The following is a 19883-nucleotide window of genomic DNA, read 5'->3' on the forward strand; positions in this document are numbered from 1 at the left end:
GGGTGGGTTACAGAGCCAGGTTGGGGGGTGGCAGGAATAAAAACCAGGCTGGCCTGGGTCTCACCAGTTTATATCATGTGTATTTGGCCACCTGAAGCACCACCTGCCAGGCTTTGAGGTCCAGCATTGGAGCTGAAGTCGTCAGGAATCTGGGTTGCCACAGAAACGACAAATTAACAGCAGCCCCATGCTGGCTCAGAAAATGAAATCAGCAAAGTGGGGACGACAGGGACCGACACACGCTCCCAGTTAATAACACACACGCCTCCAGGGTGAGGCAGAGCCTCGGGAAGGCCGTGGGTGAGGAGCCACCAGCTGCCTTCCTCCCATCTGGGCACCCTGCAGTGGGCTCAGGTCTCTGTCCCCCACTGCAGAGCATCATCCCCAAGCTGTGTGGCCTCATGGTTTAGTGCCAGGCGTGGGCCACTTTTGGTTGTGTTGCTTGTCTGCTGACACCAAGCGAGGAGGAGGAGGAAGAGGAGGAGAAAGGACACAGCTAAACCTGTCCTCCTTGCTAAAAGCCTCCCCATCTTCATTCATCCAAAAGCCCGGGGGTGGAACAAGGCGTGTGTGACCCTACCACGTAGGTGTCCGTCTGTCAGCAGGGACCTGCATCATTCCTCCTCAATGTCTTGCCCAATTCAATTACATTTGACACATCAAAGGCACTTTCAGTTCATCCAAGCTCCGTGGAGGCCATGCAGCTGGGGAGAGGAGCCTTCCCAATGGCTGCTCAACGAGGTTAGACATCAGAGAAGCTAAGCAGGAGTGCCCCAGTGAGGAAAGCCTGGCAGAAACCCTTCAGCAAATACAAGTTGTTCATGGCTTGTTGTTAGAGAAACGTCTTGTTTCCCTCTGGAAGTTTCCCCCATCATTACATGTCCCCAGTCAGCTGGAGGATTTTGCTCAGAGGTTGTTATTGACAGCTGGGAACTGGGGAGAGCATCTCTGGAGCATCTCTGGGCTGCGTTTCAGCCCAAGCCAGGCTCGTGGCAGGGGAGCTGCCAGCACAACGTGGCCACCTCCGAGGCAGATCTGTGGTGGGTGTGTTCTGAAAGGGTTTGGAGGATGGGAACCAGGTGCATTTTATCCAGCTGGAGCCACAGACAGAGCTGAAGGGAAGTGGCAAGCAATTATTCCAGCTGGACTCTGGCCAGGGGTGTCTTGAAATACCAGCTTGCAAAACTTTCACCAAAACAACGCCAACGGACCAGGTGTTTCTAGGATAACAGATCTGGCCTTTAGCTCTGCAACCTTAACCCAGGAGCAGCAGAACCAGGAGAAAAGCATCCCCAGGAATTGACACCGAAACGGATCCTCAGTCCCTCGAGGCTCTCTGGGGTCTCTCTGCTGAGCTCGGGACTTTGGGTATGGTTGGAGGAGAAAGGCTCATTGCTTTGCAGCTCTGGAGGAAGAAGTGCCCTCTCTTCTTGCTCTGAAGAGGAATCCCTCTTGCTTTGCAGCTCTGGAGGAAGAAGTCCCTTCTTGCCCTGAGCTTTTGACCCCGCAGGGTGTGTGCAGGTCTGACTGCACCCAGCAGAAGGCAGCAGTGAATGCAGCTTTGTGGTGCTTTTACAATGTAAGGAGGAATTTACATGATTTTTAGCAATCTCCTGCATGCAGAGCTCTGCTCACCACATGCTGGAGTGTGACTGCCTCTGCAGAGGTGAGTGGCAGCCCTGGATAACCCCAGCCTGGGCTCACAGCGTTAGGCACAGCGAGGTGGCATTGCTTGAGAAAGGCAAGCTGCAATCAACCAAGCAAGGCAAGCTGCAATCAACCAAGCAGGGAAAGCAGATCTGGCACCCAAACCTGGTTTTCTTTTAATTTAAAAAAACCAAACTAATCCTGGCACAAGGCTGCAAGGACCAGGAGAGAACTAAGAATTCATTGTTAAGTGTCATCAGAGCCTCTTTCTGCCCCAAAAGCTCAAGTCTCCAACAGTTCTGTGCTGTGTAGCCCTGAGAGCCTCCCCCCTCTACTCCCTGCCAGCCAAGGAATTGCAACTGGACAGCTTTAGGATGGGAGGCAGCACCACTGAAACGTGAAAGGAGACGTGTAAACATGGCCTGTGTCCATGCAAAGCCTATGGCTTTCTGCTGGCATTCCCAAGAGCAAAATCATCCACCCCATTGAGCAACACCTTGAAAGGCAAAAAGAAAAGAAAAGGGCCCAAGATGACAGGAGGAGGATACACCCTCCCTGGCTACAGGCAGTGAGAGCACCAGCCCCAAAGCTGGTGAAACCCACCCCCCACACTCTGCAAGGAGCAGCAAAGGCAGCAGAGAGGTCCAGTCAGGCTCTGCCATGCTCAGTCCCCTTTATCCCAGCTATGCCACCCCATCCAGCCACCTCAAGGCAGCCTCAGCCTGCCTGTGGTTCCCTGGCTAGCAAAGCATCCCCTAAACCCTGCCCTGCTCCCAGACAATTGCAGGCCACTGGTTTCCTGGAGCTGAGCTGCCTTGACAGCCCAGGAGCAGCTCCAGGTGCGTAACTTTGCTTAAGGTTTCAACATCCCGTGCAAACTGAATGCACCAGGAGCCCTCCTCCAGCCTGACACCAGCAAGGAGACATGTCACACCAAGGCACAGAGCTCCCCAGCCTGTGAGCACACAGAGGAAGGGAATATTAGCTACACCTCTGCTAATGAAGCAGCCAGAACCGGGCCAGGAGGCAGTAAAAGGAAGAAGCAGAAGTGGGAGCACGGCGTCGTTATGCAACCGACGTTATCTAACGACCAGAGAGACACCCTATAGGGGCTCTTTGTTTGCAGAGGGAAAGAGAAAGAAATGCCACCAACATCTGAGTCACTGGTTCACCAAGAGGCTCGGAAGTTATTTTCAGGTGGAAACCTTTCCAGTTTCACATGATAATTTGGGAGGACTGGCTAATTCCCTGGCTCCACCCACCGCCTTGTAACACGGCTCCCTGCCGCTCTGGCATATATAGATAGGTATGGCCCTACGACCGGCTGCAGAGAGAAGAGCCCGGAGACAGAGGAAAGCTAAACTGTCTTCCTCCCTCACCGCCCTCCACCCACTCCCACCATGAAGAGGGAAATACTAACCCTGGCCTTCGCTCGCTCCGTCTTCGTCGAGTTCCTCTCCACCCTCATCTTCGTGTTCATCGGGCTGGGCTCAGCCCTGAAGTGGCCGTCAGCCCTCCCCAGCATCCTGCAGATCTCGCTGGCGTTCGGCCTGGCCATCGGCACCTTGGTGCAGGCGTTCGGCCACATCAGCGGAGCTCACATCAACCCGGCCGTCACCGTGGCTTTCTTTGTGGGGAACCAGATCTCCTTCCTCCGGACCCTCTTCTACGTCATCGCCCAACTGGTCGGGGCCATCGCCGGGGCTGGCATCCTCTACGGCGTGACCCCGGCCAACACCCGTGGCAACCTGGCCATCAACGCAGTAAGTTTCCCCTACTAGATCCTTCACCTTCCCTTCACCTTCTCATTTGCAAACGAGGAGCTTGGTGCCGGCTCCCAGCCGCAGAGTCAGCCCTCGGTGAAGGATGGTTGGTGTCGGCACGTTGCTCTGCGGGCACAGAGGGATGGGAAGGGGCTGGGAGCGCTGCTGCTGCAGCTGGGTATTGACATGCCAGCTTTAGTGTGTGGGGTAAGGGCTGGCGTGTTTTTTTCCTCCTTTAATAAGCGCTTCCTTTATCCTAAGGGCTCGAGTGAGTCACCCACACCATTGAGATGTTCTCCACTGCAGCCTCTCCACCTGGAGATTAGTGCTGGGATAGGAGCTGTGCCAGGATGGAAAGGGGGAGGGCAGGGAGCAGAGGCCAGTCAAACCAGTATGTGCAGGGGGAGCAGAAGCCCACTGGAACCAGGGGGAGCTGGGAAACAAAAGTGGACGGAGAGGAGCGATGGAGAAGCTGAAGCAAGGACAAGGTGCAGGAGGGTACAGGGAGGTGCAGAGAGGCTGCAAGTGGTGGGAGCTGCTCTTGGAGTAGGAATGGAAAGAGTAGGACCCTCTCAGACAAGCAGGGATGGGGAACACTTCTCAAACCCTTGAGGCAATGCTGGGAAGACACCCAAAACAGGAGCAGTGCAGCTACTGCCCCATGTCCAGGTCTGGACTCCTTGGAGCAGCACAGACGTGTTGCAGAGGGTTTGAACACTTGGACAAGGTGCTGCAAAGCATCTTATTCCCACAAGCTCCACATCCCAAACCAGTCAGCTTTAGCTAATAAAACAAGCTGCAGTATCTCGGGTCGCTTTGCCCTTCCCATGCCCAGTGGGGTCAGGTCCATGTGACAGTGGTTAGCACAGAGGCACTGGGACAACAACAGTCCCAACAACAGTCCCAGCCTTCACCCCAACACTCACCCCTCACCTCATGGCCTCCGTGGTGGCTGCTGGCTGCTCCCCAGCCTTTTGGGGAGGTGCTCCACAAAGTGAAGGGGAGAGGAGTCAGGGTACAACAGCTTGCAAGGATGGAGAGGAGTCAGGGTACAACAGCTTGCAAGGATGGAGAGGAGTCAGGATACAACAGCTTGCAAGGATGGAGAGGAGTCAGGGTACAACAGCTTGCAAGGATGGAGAGGAGTCAGGGTACAACAGCTTGCAAGGATGGAGAGGAGTCAGGGTACAATAGCTTGCAAGGATGGAGAGGAGTCAGGGTACAACAGCTTGCAAGGATGGAGAGGAGTCAGGGTACAACAGCTTGCAAGGATGGAGAGGAGTCAGGGTACAATAGCTTGCAAGGATGGAGAGGAGTCAGGGTACAACAGCTTGCAAGGACCAAGCAGGAAGGAAATGCAGGAAAACAGAAGAGACAAATCAGTGTGGGAAAGGGCTGTGCAAGACAAACAAGCAGGAAGAGATGTGGAGAGCCCTGGGAAGGGAGGGGCTTGGGAGAAAATGGATTTGGGGGCATTTAGCAGAAAGAAAGGTAATTTCTTCCCTTTCAAGGAAAGGAGCAGTGAGTCTGAGCAGTGGCCAGCACAGCACCTTGTGCCCCAGGGCTGGGCAGGGGATTTGTGGGGCTGTCTTGTATTGCCTTGACAGCCCAAACACACCAGCAAAGAGCCTAAAAGCCCTCCTGGGGATGCTGAGCCCCAGGGATGGTTAATTACCATTGCTCTCGATGGTTCACAGATCAACAACAATGTGACCCCGGGCCAGGCCCTCGTGGTGGAGATCATCCTCACCTTCCAGCTGGCTGCCTGCATCTTTGCATCCACAGACAGCCGGAGGAACGGCAACGTGGGCGCCCCGGCACTGTCCATCGGCCTCTCCGTCACCGTGGGTCACTTGGTGGGGGTGAGTGTCCAGGCAGAGGGTGCCATGAAGACTGAGCTCCCCAAAATACTCTCATAGAATCATAGAATGGTGGGGTTGGGAGGGAGCTTTAGAGCTCATCCAGTGCAACCCCCCTGCAGAAGCAGCTCCCACCTAGATCAGGTCACACAGGAACGTGTCCAGGGGGGTCTTGAAGAGCTCCAAGGAAGGAGCCTCCACAGCCTCCCTGGGCAGCCTGGGCCAGGGCTCCCTCACTCCAACAGGGAGTTTCTCCTTATGTTTGTGTTCCAGCTTCATCCCATCACCCCTTGTCCTGTTGCTACATACCATAGGAAAAAAGGGATGTCCCAACCTCCTGACACCCACCATTTATATCCTTGTAAATATTAATGAGATCTCCCCTCAGTTTCTTCTTCAGACTAAACAGCCCCAGTTCCCACAGCCCCAGTTCCCACAGCCTTTCCTCATAAGGAAGATGCTCCAGTCCCCTCAGCATCTTGGTAATGACCCTCTTGGTAGTGACCCTCTTGGTAATGCAACTGGCCTCAGAGGGAGCTGCATTGGGAGAGCCAGCATGGGACATATCAGGGCTCCTTCTCCATGATGATGGGGAGATCTGCACCTCTGTGCAGGAGAGGCAGCTTCAAGGTCATTTTGCTCTCTGCTTCTGGAAAGTTGCTCATATCTGCTAAGCAACTTGTGATGCATCTTACCCTGGTCTCCTTTCCACACTGACAGATCTACTTCACGGGCTGCTCCATGAACCCAGCCCGGTCCTTCGGGCCCGCGGTCGTCATGAGGAGATTCAGCCCAGCACACTGGGTGAGCAACGGCCAGTACGGGCCAGATGTGGGCAACCAGGGGAGAGGGAAGCAACTGCCACAGGGATTACAGGGGTGGGTGTTTCAGAGCCCATCCCAGGCCTGAAAGGACAAAAGAGGGATGGAGAACAATTGTTATCCCCCTCGGTGCATGGGGAACAGGTTATCCCCATGGCACAGCCTGCAAGGGGACAAGCCATAAACCTCCAGCCCATTGCAACAGTGCATGCTGAGCCAGGGCATCATCTAAGACCAATGAAGCCCCCAGTGTGGGCTTTCCACTCTCTCAGAGCCTGCAAGCTCAGACCCAGCATGGCAGAGCAGGCTTGATGCCTCCTTTCCAGCACACCACGTCTCTGCACTCACAAAGACCTCGATGTCTTCAGTAAGCAAAGGCTGAGAGGGTTGCAGTCTCCTGGAAAGGGTGTTTGCAACTCTCAGTCAGCTAAGAGATGTGAAGCAGCGAGGGATGCTCGTGCAGCTGGTGCATCAGCCTCCAAGACCTGCTCTCACCCTCTCCCTTGTTGCTTTCTAGGTGTTCTGGGTTGGACCCATCCTCGGGGCTTGCTTGGCTGCTCTGCTCTACTTCTACGTCCTAGTCCCCTACTGCATGAACATATCAGATAGAGTGGCCATCATCAAGGGCACCTACGAGTCAGAGGAGGAGTGGGAAGAGCAGAGGGAGGAAAGGAAGAAGTCCATGGAGTTGACTCCACCGTAGGAAGAGCTGGAAAAGCCAAGCGAGAGGGGAGGAAGCCTCACACATGGGCTCATGTGTGCACCAAAGCCAGGCAACAAACCCATCCAGCTACAGTAGACTGAGTTACAAGACTTTTGCTTAAGAAACACCATCTGTGACTAAGAAAGGAGCATTGCAGTGTCTGTGTATATAATCTCTCTGCCGGAGCATGAGCACTAGAACCTCTCCCAGCTTAACTGCAGCCAGGCGAAGGAATCTCAGCCCAGGGCAGCCTCTCGGCTGTGGTCTCACACCCTGCTGCATCCCTGCCCTTCCAGGTGTGAGCTTGCACGGTTTTCCAAGGCCTGAGGCTGCACTTCTGACAGCCCAGGGGATGGGAATATTGTGTAGATACCAGTGAAGAAGAAATGACCACTTTGGGCAGGGGGGTGCAGCACAGTCCCCCGCTTTCTCCCCACCACGGGGCCCGTGCTGCTCATAGATGCTCTTTCATGCATTATCTGGTGCCAGGGAGTTTCTTTTGTTCCTGGCTGCAGAAAAAAAACCCCCATGTGATTTTGTTTTGTTTTTTGGATACTTTTTTTTTGTGTTGAGATCTTTGTAACATAGAATCTTATTTATTGTGAATAAAGGAAGGTTTGAAAAGGCCACCGCTGCAAATCACGGCTCAGGCACCAAAGCTTAGGGGCAAAAACGGATCAAAGGCTGGATGCAAAGAGACAGTAAAGCCCCAAATCCTATGGCAAGAACAAGTGCTTGGACCCCAAGTCCTATGGCAGCTGACAAGTAGGTGGTTTGGGAGATGAAAGTCATTAATGCTGAGAGTCATTAGTACTGAGTGAGACGAGAGCAAGAGCTGGCTCACGACAGGGTATGAGGTCCAGGGCAGTCTGAAGCCCATCTCTGGGGCTGGCATAAGCTGGGAGGAGCCAGCAGCAATCCTTTACACTCTGCCAGTTTGACTCAGGCACAACTTTCTGCCATACCAGTTCTCCCAGACTGCTCCATAGGTGTCCTCAAAAACTGACCCACAACACTCCCCAGCCCCCTCTCTGGGTGCCAAACCCACACCTTCACCCTGACCTTCTGCTCTAGCCCTGCTCTTCCAGTTCTGCCACAACCCTCTGCCAAAGCATCTTGCTCCTGACCTGGGCATGGGGACACAGCGAGCTGGCACCATCCCAGCTGTACCTCCCACCAGCTCCCTGAATCCACCCCTGTGCAAAGCTCCAACTTCACAACCCCTCTTCTAGCTGCAAATATCAGGTTTCTGCTGAGCACGCCCCAAGGAGGTGGGAAACACTTGCCTGGGATCTCAGGTTTGCAATCCAGGCTGTGGCACTGCATGAGCTTGGGCAGCAGCAAACCCTTGTCCTTCATTTTCCTTTGCCCCCTGCCCAGTTCTCAGCACAAGACATTGGTGACAGACACAAGGAGAAAAGGAGGTGGAAAAGCCTTAGTTTGGATCACACAGCCCAACTAGAAAGATGAAATTGCAAGCCTGCAGCCTGTCTTAGCCCTCCCACCTCCTCAAAGGTGGGCTGAGATCTATGACCCTCCTGTTCCTCAGTCCCCCCTTTCATAAGGGGGAAGAACCCCAAGCTCTTTGCTCATTGGTTAAGGGCAGCAGGGTTGCAGATGGGATGGGAGATGCTCTACAGACACCAGCCCCAGGGAGACACTAAAGCACCTCCAGATCCTAAAGACACCCTTCTCAGAGCAACTCACAGTTGCTCAGCATCTGTGGGCTGCTCTGAGCATCAGCATCCCCAAAATCTGCACCCTTAGACCCTGCAGATGCACCCAAAGGGCACATTCAGGTCTCCCTCCCAGGCAGGGTGTCCTGGGCATCTCCCTTGCTTTGCTGCTCCAGCAAACCTGCTCCATCCACCCTGGCACTGGAGCAGGGATCCAGGAGTCCTGATGTACCTCACACCCCATCCCATGGTGGGGATTGGGGGTGACAGCAGCACCCCACAGTGATTGACAACAGCATCAGCAACCCAGAGAAGAAACCCACCATGGGTGTGAGCCCTCAGCAGGGATGAATCAGAGGATCCCGCAGCAGCAGCTTCATGTCAGCACAAAAAGCAAGAGCCCCAACACAGGGCTGAGGGCAGTGGGAGGGGGCACAGGCAGCTCACCCCTTCCTCAGTGCAGGGGCAGAACCCAAAGCACCAGTAAATGCAGAACAGAGCCTGGGATCCCCGAGGACAGCACAGGCAGCGTGGGCTGGGTGAGTGGATGGAAAGGTGGATAGAGAAGGGGCTGAATGACAGAGGATGGTGATCAGAGTGAAGCCAGAGACCTGTGGGCAGTGGGGTTCCATGCAGGTGGGTTCTGGGGCCAGTATTGGTCAATGTCTTCATCAAGGACCTGGATGAGGGGACAGAGGGAACCTCAGTGAGTTCCCTGAGGGTATCAAACTGGGAGCACTGGCTGATGCACCAGAGGCTGTGCTGCCAGTCCTGAGCTGGGCAGGATGAGAGCTGGGCACAGAGGAACCTGCTGAGGGGCACCAAGGGCAAGGGCAGAGTCCCCAGCTGCAGAGAGACAGGGAAGTGCTGCAGAGAGGCCAGGGCAGGGCCAGCAAGATGCTGAGGGATGGAACATGTGTGTGAGGAGGAAAGGCTGCAGCCCTGGGGCTGTTCAGCCTGGGGAACAGAAGCCTGACCTCAGGGACCCTTCTCAATGCTGCTCAGTCCCTGAAGGAGGATGGATGGGGCCAGGCTTTGTGCTGGGGTGGCCAGTGGCAGGACAAGGGGTGATGGGCACAGGCTGGGACACAGCAAGTGCCCCTGGCCCAGGAGGAGCAAGTCCTTTGGTGCTGAGCTGAGGGAGCCCTGGCCCAGGCTGCCCAGGGAGGGTGTGGAGGCTCCTTCTCAGGAGGTTCCCAACCCCCCCTGGACACGTTCCTGTGCCCCCTGAGCCAGGGGAAGCTGCTTTTAGCCCAGATCATGGCTGGGAAACCCTGAGGTCCTTCTGCCTGTTCTCACCAGCCCAGAAACTGGAACACAGAATGATAGAATCCTAGAATGGTAGGGACTGGAAGGGACCTTTAGAGATCATCTGGTCCAACCATCTGCACTTCAAAACAAAGAAATGTTTTTCTTAAACATTCAAGTTTCTTCAGCCTCGTTTTTACTGAGGTTCCCACTGTTGCCTCTCAACGTCCCCTTAGCAGAAATATCCCCTGCACAGGAGAAAAATAAAGGCCATTACTTCATCAGACACAGCAAGGGCTGATTTAACCCCTGCACATGCAAATCTCATCTCCCTGTATTGCACAGCAGCAGCAGCCACACTCTGCTCCTTTTCCCCACTTCTCATCCAAAACAGGAGGTTCCAGTTTCAGAAGCAGCGAGTAGCTCAGCACACCTCCATCCCCACACCCCCACGCTGCTGCCTCCCCACCCTTACAGCCATAGATCATAGAATCACAGAATCACAGCATGGTGGGGTTGGGAGGGAGCTTTAGAGCTCATCCAGCCCAACCCCCTGCAGAAGCAGCTCCCACCTAGATCAGGTCACACAGGAACGTGTCCAGGGGGGTCTCGAAGCCCTCCAAGGATGGAGCCTCCACACCCTCCCTGGGCAGCCTGGTTTTGGTTATAAAAAAAAGCAAACTACACAAGTGCTGGGTATCACCAGCTATTTTCTTTCCTATTTTAGCAGCATATCCCTAGCTGAAACTATTATTTCTTGGACATATTTGCTGTACAAAGGTGGGGGAGTGGGGGTGGAATGGATGCAGCTCTTTCCTAAACACACCTACCAGCAGTTTCTTTTGGCTGAGAAGATTTCACAGGCTGTCTCTCTCATTTTCCATGAGCAGGTAATTACCCCACAGCCTGAAAAAATCACTCTTTTTACCTGGCAGGGAGGAAAAACAAATATTTTCACCTGTAGCAACCTAGAAACTTTATCTCCTTTTACACAAAGGGCTTTCAGTCTGTATCAGAAGGTCTTTAGCAGCTCTGTGTATCATTTAAAGTCCCTGTTGGGCCATTGTAGAGACAGGAGAAGGAACCAGGTGCTCAAAGGAGAATCAAGACCCAACAGCAATGTCTCAACTAACAATTTGGTTGGGTTACAGGTGCCTCTTTGCTTCAGTTCCTTGCAAAGAGTCAGCCCCAGCTCTCTCCACCTCTCTGCTCGTGAGCAAGAAGGGATAATGCTCCACAATTTTGGGGCACATCCCTTCAACCCCTCTACCAGCTCGGAATATTTTGCAACCTTAAAGTGTTTTGCTTAAAGCTGCAGCTTCTGGCTTCACATGAAAAGCATGAGGCTGGTTTCACCTGGAGAACAAAGAGCAGTGCCCAGTCCTGCTTGTTGCAAACAGGATGAGACATGAAAAGGGAACCCAGGCAAAGACCAGGGATGCTGGAGGAGCGTTGCAGAGGGGTGCTGCAGCCCACCAAGCGCTGCTGCAAAGTCCAGGTGTCACAGGGAAGCAGAACCTCATCCAAGAGGATTTCCACTGCTTTGCTAAGGAGCCCCCAAGCAACCAGACACCAACTCAGGAGCAATGCAAACCACGAAGCAGCCAAGCCAGAGGTGTCCTCCCTCTTCATGTAGTTTCACACCACAGTGGGAGACGTGCAAATAAGCTCCCAGAGCATCACCCAGGGCTGATGGGCAGAAGTGCTGCCAGCAGAGGACAAACCTCTGCACAGAGCCATGGCAGAGGCTGCTATGGGTGTTGGCATTAGTCATGCTACAGACTGTGTCAGCACCCACCTCCTCTTGAGCATAAGCACTGAGTCTTCCCCCTCCTACTCAGCCTCTGCTCAGCCTATAGCTGCTGCGGTACCAGTTCCTTACGAGCCAGGAAACAGCTCACACAGCCATTGAGGGCCAACAGCCACCCTTCCTGTTGTCAAAAGGCATCACCCTGGCTGGGTAATGCAACCTCCACCTGAAGATCAGCTGCTGTCATTTGTATTTTGCTCACTGGCTCACATCATGCCTCGAGTGCCACATTCAGTGTTGGATCATTCACAACGAGAGACACTGAGGGGCTGGAGTGCATCCAGAGCTGGGGAAGGGGCTGGAGCACAAGTCTGGTGGGGACTGGAGCTGGGAGACCTGAGGATGTCTAGTCTGGAGAAAAAGAGGCTGATGGGAGACCTTCTTGCTCTGGGCAAGCCCCTGACAGAAGGTGGTCTCTGCTCCCAAACCACAAGCATCAGGACAAGAGGAAAGAGCCTCAAGCTGCCCCAGGGAAGGTTTAGATATGAGATGAGGAACAGTTTCTTCCCCAAAGGATTGTCCAGCCCTGGCAAAGGATCCCCAGGGCCATGAGTCCCCATCCCTGAAGGGATCCCAAAGCTGTGGAGCTGTGGCTGAGGGACAGGGGTTAGTGGTGACTGTGGCAGTGCTGGGTTAACAGTCTTGATCTCAAGGGACATCTCAGACCTCAACATTCCTGTGATTGCATGTGTGCAGCAGCACATTGGGTCAGGTCTCAGCACCCACTGGCACTGGGCACCACTCCTCGTGCTCAAGGGAGCGTGAAGCCACCCTGTTGGGTGCTTGCTTCAGCATCATTGCAGTGCACCAAGACCCCACTGTGTTCATGGGCAGGCACCAGGACATCCAGCACCAGAACAGATGGAATCAGAGGGTAAGGTGAGCATCATCCCCAAGTAAACCATGCAATTAAAGAGAAAGAGGGCAGATGTCCAGAGATCAGGTAGGGCAAGAATAAATCTGCATGGTATGTCTGTTCCCAAACCAACACACTCCTACAGCCCTCAAAAATGCCCCTTGAAAGCCTGGTAGAGTCAGCAGCTACTAGCAGGTGCCCCAAGGTGAGGGACTAGGGGGTCATCCTGCCCTGGCACCAAGCACTGGGGCTTTGGACCAGCACCCATGAGAGTGCAATGAGTGTCCAGAGCATCTCTTGCTGCCCTGTTTCAGGATGCTCCATGGGGAACAGTCAGGAGATCAGAAAAACCCTCAGCAGAGGGAAAAACCTCCCACACAGCCTTCCCCAAAGACCAGCCAGAGAACCCCAGGTGAAACCAAGGCTCCTTCCCTCCCCAGCACACAGGGACAGCAGGCTCTGTGCCGGCTGGATCAGAGCTGCCTTTCTGCTGCCAAGTTTCCTCTTGCTCAAACTTTTGGCCTCTGCTTTCCAGGATACAGCCCCACGCTGCCTGTTTGTTCTTTAATCACCCTCCTGCAAACAAGCAGAGTCCATATAATGGCTCCTTGTGCTGCTGGGTGATGACATCAACAGGAAAAAAGAGTAATAAGTAAAGAAAAAGGGAAAACAAAAAAGCAACCCTGCTGCCCTGAGGTCTGCCTGACAAAGGTGCTTTGTTGGGAAAGGTCATCTCCAGAGCTGGGAGGGTTTCCCAGGCACAGGCGCCAAGAGCAAGGAGAAGGCAAGGACTTGGCAAGCAGGAGGGGGATTAAACGTAGCTTTGTTAAACCACAGCCCAACAGAAGCCTCTGAACTGCTCGAGCTCCCACCCAAGAGACGGGCACACTCATGATTTGGGGCTGGTTTAGTCCCAGACAAGAGGTCCTCAATGTGTTGCCTCCAAGCATGAGCAGGAGCAAGGGAGGACAAGACCTCAGTGACCTTTCCTGCTCAGCAAAGCTGCAGGTCTGAGCATGAGATTCAGGATCAAGAAACAACCCCTGAAAAAATAACCACTAACCAACAAAAGAAAACAAATCCTCTGGCATGTGTCCTCCAGGATACAGGCCCTTCTCTGCTGGCTTGATATTAATCCTCTTTGGCAAGCAGCAAGAGCTCTTTTGCCCACAAGCAAGGTGCAGCTGCAGGTTGACAGAATGCCCTCTTGTACAGCCTGGGAGAAAGGAAAGACAAACAAGGATGAAAACAAACTTGAGGTGTCCTACACAACTTACCTTCAACAACAAAAATACCCCAATGAAACACAAAAATCGATTCCCCTTCCCCAGCAATTCTTTTAACAGCTGGGATTTCTCCCTCATTCCCAGGAGCTGGATCCCTGTGACACAGCAGCTCTTTCCCTGTCAAAGCAGCACCAGGCAGGGAAAATGAGCCCTTTCTCCACTCTTAAAAGCAAATCCCTTCTTTTTACAAGCTGCTTATCCAACCAGGCAACTTCTTTCTCACTGAGAGCCATTGCCCCCAATTAGAGTGATAGCTCTTATCAGCACCCATCAGCATGGTGAGGGAAAGGGATATAAAGTGCTATGGGCTGCTTTTTGTTCCAAGTAGATAAGAAAACATCTGTGGGTAGTTTCACCAAGAAATCACTTGAGAACAGTTAAACAGCAGATAAAGACTCATTTAAGTGGAGTGTGTAAACACACACTTGCTGTCAGCAGGGACATCAACAGGCTCTGGGATCTTTGGCACATTGGCTGCCTCAGGATTTTGCTTTGGCTTTTCAGCTCAAAACTGCAACTGAATGCCATAAACCAGCAGAGCTCAGCTCTCCTCTGCAGGCAGCATTACCCAGGGCAGCCTGGCTGGGCTCAGCAGTGGAGTGGCAGCAGGAGCAGGGCAGGGATTGTCCCCTGTGCTGGGCCCTGGGGAGGCTGCAGCTCCAGGGCTGTGTCAGTGCTGGGCCCCTCACTCACTGCCACAGGGACACTGAGGGGCTGCAGCGTGGCCAGAGCCGGGCACAGAGCTGGGGAAGGGGCTGGAGCACAAGGGGCTGGGGAGGGGCTGAGGGAATGGGGGTGTTGAGGCTGGAGAAGAGGCTGAGGGGAGCCAGGAGCCCTCTCTGACACTCCCTGACAGGAGGCTGCAGGGAGCTGGGGTCAGTCTCTGCTCCTGAGGGGCAGCACAAGAGGAAAGGGGCTGGAGTTGCCCCAGGGGAGGTTGAGGCTGGAGCTGAGGCAGAACTGTTTCCCTGAGAGGGGTGTCAGCCCTGTGCCAGGCTGCCCAGGGAGCTGGGGCAGTGCCCAGCCCTGGAGGGACCCCAAAGCCGTGGGGTGAGGTGCTGAGGGGTCAGTGCTGGGCTGGGCAGGGTGAGGGCAGGGCTGGGGCTGCAGCAGCTTCAGGGGCTTCCACAACCCAAACTAGGATAGGACAAGAGGGACACTGAGGGGCTGCAGCATGGCCAGAGCTGGGGAAGGGGCTGGAGCACAAGGGGCTGGGGAGGGGCTGAGGGAATGGGGGTGTTGAGCCTGGAGAAGAGGCTGAGGGGAGACAGGAGCACTCTGACACTCCCTGCCAGGAGGCTGCAGGGAGCTGGGGTCAGTCTCTGCTCCTGAGGGACAGGACAAGAGGAGAGGGGCTGGAGTTGGCCCAGGGGAGGTTGAGGTTGGAGCTGAGGCAGAACTGTTTCCCTGAGAGGGGTGTGAGCCCTGTGCCAGGCTGCCCAGGGAGCTGGGGGAGTGCCCAGCCCTGGAGGGACCCCAAAGCCCTGGGGTGAGGTGCTGAGGGGTCAGTGCTGGGCTGGGCAGTAGCAGATGAGTGAGTGTCCTCCATGAGCTTAAAGGTCTTTTCCAACCAATTCTATGATTCTAAGGATGAGATCCTGTGCTTACATTTACTCATCACTTCTGTATCACTCAACCCCCAAACACTCTTCTTTTTGTTCTTTCCCCATGGAAACAGCAATCACAAAACCACACATCTGAGGAACACACCTTTGCTCCAGCAGCCACCCAACTGCTCAGCAGTTCAAGCAGAGCAACACCTTGTTTCTTCAACAAGACCCTTCCTGACTGCAGAGCACATCCACCCCTTCCCAGGCTGACTGTCAGTGACACGTGCTGGGTCTCCAGGATCATCAGGAGCAAATATTAGCTCCAGATTAGCTGCTGGGTTCTCAGCTTGTGCCATTGCTATTTAGCACCAGCCCTGCAGTCTCAAAGCTACACCAGAGCAGCCAATTCAACATACCTCAACTGCTTCTCCACCTCAACTGCTTCTCTGGGCATGGGAGCTGCAGGTCTGAAGGCAACCCCTGCCCCAGTGTGTTGGGGCTCAAATCCTCCTGTGCAAGGCTGGAGCATTGCATGAGTAAATGCTGCCCAACTGTCTCAGAGCCAGGAGGGCTCAGACAACTCCCATTTGCTGAAAACAGTTGGTGCAAGTGGGCAAATGAACCTCCAGTCTCCAGGTGAAGGAGCTGAGGCCATAGGGTCTGGATTCTGCAGGGTGCAACTCCCCAGCTTCATCGTTTGCCATCCCCTGGGGTAGATGGAAAGCCTTAGCTAAACATCCCTAGCTAAGCAAACACGGCTTCTCTATATAAACAAGTGAATCTTGAGGCACAATTTGTCATCTAATTGCCCCAACACACCCAGGATTAATTGCAGCAGCATTTGCATGTGAAGAAGTTTTGATTTATGGCACGATCAGGTTTCATCAGCCGGTTGCTGCCAAGCTAAAAGCCATTGCAAACAGCCAAAGCAGGTTCCTGCTAGAGGGGTATTTGGGGGTTCTTTTGGCAAAGCTAAAGTGTCAAAGGTTGTTTGATCACACACAGGGCTGTTGAGGGCCTGAGGGATCAAGCAGGTGGCCCCAAGTCCTGCTGGGGATGTTTGAGCCCGTGCACCACAGTGACTTGGCTTGCTGTGGTCTGTGGGGTTTGTGTGGCACTGTGGGGCAGGTGAAAATGACCAAGAAACCTGACAATTTTTCCAAAGCCAAGGGGACATTTAGCAGAAATCAACCACTAACCTCCATCTCCCTTTGTGTCAGATAAAGGAGGGTCATTACAAAACCACCCTAAGCCTGAATGGTGGTTTTGGCAAGCTGTGGGCACATAATCACCATGGTGGCTGAGCCAAATCTTCCCACAGCTACCCAACCCCATGGGCATTGCTTTTCCATGTGCCCACAGCTTCATTTGCCCAGAGCTGCCCCAGTACAAACCAGCAATCCCCTGGTGCAGGGCCAGGATGCCCTGAGGTTCCAAACCTCCCCTGTGTACCCACAGCTTGCTCACAACCACCCAACAGCCCCTGACACAGCTCACAGCAACTGCTCTCCTCCCAAAGCAGAAGTGAAGCATCATGCTGAGGGCACACAGGGAGCAAGGGCCAGCCAAGGAGGGCCAAGCAACAGGAGAGATGCCACATTTGCAGGGCTGAAGATCACAGTGGGGCTGAGCATCAGGCTTTGCAGGCAGCGAGGGCTCAGCCAGCTGCAAATCCTGCTCCATGTGCTCAGGCTGATTGCTGAGGCTTCAGCCAAAGGTGGTGGAATCCACTGGTGAAAGGACAGAGCCTCTAATCTGACCTTCATGTGGTTGCCAGAGACCAGCAGCTCCCACTGATGAGGAGGAGCAGGGACACTCCTGCAGCAGTGTCACCACAGCTGGACACCCACCAGATCCCAAACCTCATGCATCACCCCAGCACATTGTGCCTGCAGTTCCCCACTAGCTCACCCATCTCCCAGCACAGATGCAAACTGGTTTCTCCTCCAACCACTCACTAATGAAACCACTTCCACTTCTCCAGGCTCCCATCCAAGTTTCCCATGTGGGAGGGCACCCAATGGCTCCCCTCACCAGGCTCATGTCGTGGGCATTTAGAGCTCATGAAGGGTGCTCAGGGATAGGAGAGGGATGGGAGCTGGGGAAAACAGGGATCTCACCCAGTTCCCTTCTGCTGTGTTAACAGCAATTGGCAAAAAGTGGTAGATTCACCAAAAATGGAGATGCACCACAGGCTGGGTGCAGCCTGAGCTTGATTTCTGGGAGGGGTTACATGGCATTGACCCATGTTAAGGGCCCATGAGCATGTCACAGCCTGCTGCATAGCTCAGCACCATCTCTGCATCCCACCACGCTCTCCCTCTCTGGCTTTAAGGGTTGGCCACAAGCACAAGCCAGGAGGCTGCAGGTGTTACAGGCAGACACTGCCTTCTGCCTGAAAAAGCATTCACAAAGGGGAAAAGAGGGAGGAAAATCATCCATGTCCCTTCAGAACTGCCAAGACACCCTGCTGGGAACACAGCCCATCCTCCTTTAATGTTCCACAAACACCTGTAATGAAAAACACAGGGGGAAAAGCCCCAAAGGTACCAAAACCACGAGCTCAGCATCAGTCTGGAGGAGGCATTTCAGGTTAAACCACTGACCCAAGAAGGTCTTTCATTGCCCAGTTGTGCCTTGGCAGCAGCCACTGCCAGCAAGAGGCAGACACATGGGTATGAAATGGGAGGGAGGAAGGCACAGACACCTTCAGCCATGGGGAACACAGGAGCTGACAGAATGAGGCTCAATGGGGCTGTGTTACAGTTTAAGGGCAGGCTTGAGCACAAACTGGTCTTGTTTCCAGACTGGTTTTGGACAGTGCTGCAAGGCCATGTCCCACCATGCCCATCAGAGCAGCCTGGCTCCTCCTGCCTCTCCCCTTCTTGCAAAGACCAGGACTGGCAGAGGTTGGTCTGTGCTCCATCAGTGCAGGATGCTCGTGGGTCCTCAAAGGGGCATCTCCAACGATGCACAGAGCAAGGATTTAATCCAAACCCAACCCACATGGGCTGTGGCATCACCATGCTGCTACCAACAGCATCCCTCAGCCTGGGGCCCTCCATCCCCCAAGAGAAGACATCACATCTCTTTGGTCCTTGCAAGGAGAGGCTGAGGGGTTTGGGGAGTCACTGAGCAGTGAGGAGGCTGTGAGGCAGCTGAAGGCTGGGCAGAGGAGGGATGGGCAGAGGAGGGAAGGATGGGCAGAGGAAGGAAGGGAAGAGGAAGGAAGGACAGAGGAAGGAAGGATGGACAGAGGAAGGAAGGGCAGAGGAAGGATGGGCAGAGGAGGGAAGGATGGGTAGAGAAAGGAAGGGCAGAGGAAGGATGGGCAGAGGAGGGATGGGCAGAGGAAGGAAGGATGGGCAGAGGAAGGAAGGGAAGAGGAAGGAAGGACAGGGGAAGGAAGGACAGGGGAAGGAAGGGAAGAGGAAGGAAGGGAAGAGGAAGGAAGGGAAGGGGAAGGAAGGACAGGGGAAGGAAGGGAAGAGGAAGGAAGGGAAGAGGAAGGAAGGACAGAGGCAGAGGAGAGCTGCCACCTGCTGTCCATAAAAACCTCTCCAAGTTATAAAATGCACAAAATCTGCTTGTGCACCTTAAAACACTGATTCCTGCCCCCACGGTGCAGCCCTCCAGGGTGGAAAAGCTGCCAGCAACTCAACCCAGGTGGAAATGGGATGCCCACAGAGGACACTCAGATAGGGGACACCATCATGTTCCAACAGGCCAATGAAAATCACCCCTGGACAGAGGTGAAAGTGTCCTATAGGACATTTCTCCAAGCCACTCAGACATGGGGAGGCACCCTGACACACACACTGTGCCAGAGGAGCTGCATCCCTCTTCTCCTGAGCCCCACACTGCTGCAGGGAGCTCATGTGCCTTCCTGGGCCAGGGAGATGTTGCAAACAGGGTCATCCTGAGCTCATTTGGTGGCATTAATAAATGTCCCATCCAGGTGATGGGTAGGAGATGCAGACCTCTCCTCTGAAGGTTGAGCTAATTAGTCTCCTACCTTCCTCCTCTGATGTCAGGCTTCCTCATAAGGCCATTGTTGGCCCTAATTAAATACCTCTTCAAGATGAGTGTCCCTGGACACCAGCTGTATTGTGACAGTGATGGTAATTACAGAAACACCTTTGATAGAACAATATTAATTACCCAACTGCAAGAAGAAAGGTCCCAGGAACAGAGGGCAGGAGGTGGTGGAGAAATCACAGCTTGGAGCCCACATCTCAGGCAGCTGGTGTTGAGCCAAGGAGAAACACAGCCCACCTACTTGCCATGAGGTGAGTATACTCTGTGAAAAGGGCACATTTGGTCTCCCCAAGCACTGAACCTCACACATTCCTTAGCCAAGAGCACCCCAAATATCAAAACACTGCCCCAGGAATGCAGCCTGACATCAATCCTCCAAATGAGCAGCTCCCAAAAGCTCATCTGACCACCCAGCACCTTCAGGGCTTTGCTCCACATCCACCCAGAGCTGCCAGCACATCCTTGGGCACACCTGGGGGGTTTTTAGAGCTACTTTTGGCTTTGCTCTTCTCAAGCCTTTTTTTCCTTTGCTGGACTCCAGGATTTTATTAAAATGATCCCAGTTCCCAGGAGACACCCCTGCAAAGCTGCTGTCTTTGGCCTGATGAGTTCCAGGTGTTCTCCCA

At 54.1% G+C, this 19883-nt stretch overlaps 1 protein-coding gene across 1 annotated transcript; it reads left to right on the plus strand.

The window, feature by feature from the left end:
- Positions 1 to 3047: 3047 nt before the first annotated feature.
- AQP5 (aquaporin 5) lies at positions 3048 to 6793 on the plus strand. Its single transcript, XM_010208144.2, has 4 exons — positions 3048 to 3410; positions 5108 to 5272; positions 5990 to 6073; positions 6608 to 6793. The coding sequence occupies exons 1-4, from the start codon at positions 3048 to 3050 to the stop codon at positions 6791 to 6793; spliced, it is 798 nt and encodes a 265-aa protein (XP_010206446.2).
- Positions 6794 to 19883: the final 13090 nt, after the last annotated feature.

Source organism: Colius striatus, chromosome 26 (assembly GCF_028858725.1).
Source record: "Colius striatus isolate bColStr4 chromosome 26, bColStr4.1.hap1, whole genome shotgun sequence".
Classification (NCBI taxonomy): Eukaryota; Metazoa; Chordata; class Aves; order Coliiformes; family Coliidae; genus Colius; species Colius striatus.

What these genes read in the sequence shown, in the direction of transcription:
- AQP5 (XM_010208144.2), top strand. Translation starts at nt 3,048, where the DNA reads ATGAAGAGGGAAATACTAACCCTGGCCTTCGCTCGCTCCGTCTTCGTC. An exon ending in CCGTGGGTCACTTGGTGGGG is followed by an intron (nt 5,273 to 5,989) that starts GTGAGTGTCCAG and finishes CCACACTGACAG; the next exon opens with ATCTACTTCACGGGCTGCTC. An exon ending in GATTCAGCCCAGCACACTGG is followed by an intron (nt 6,074 to 6,607) that starts GTGAGCAACGGC and finishes GTTGCTTTCTAG; the next exon opens with GTGTTCTGGGTTGGACCCAT.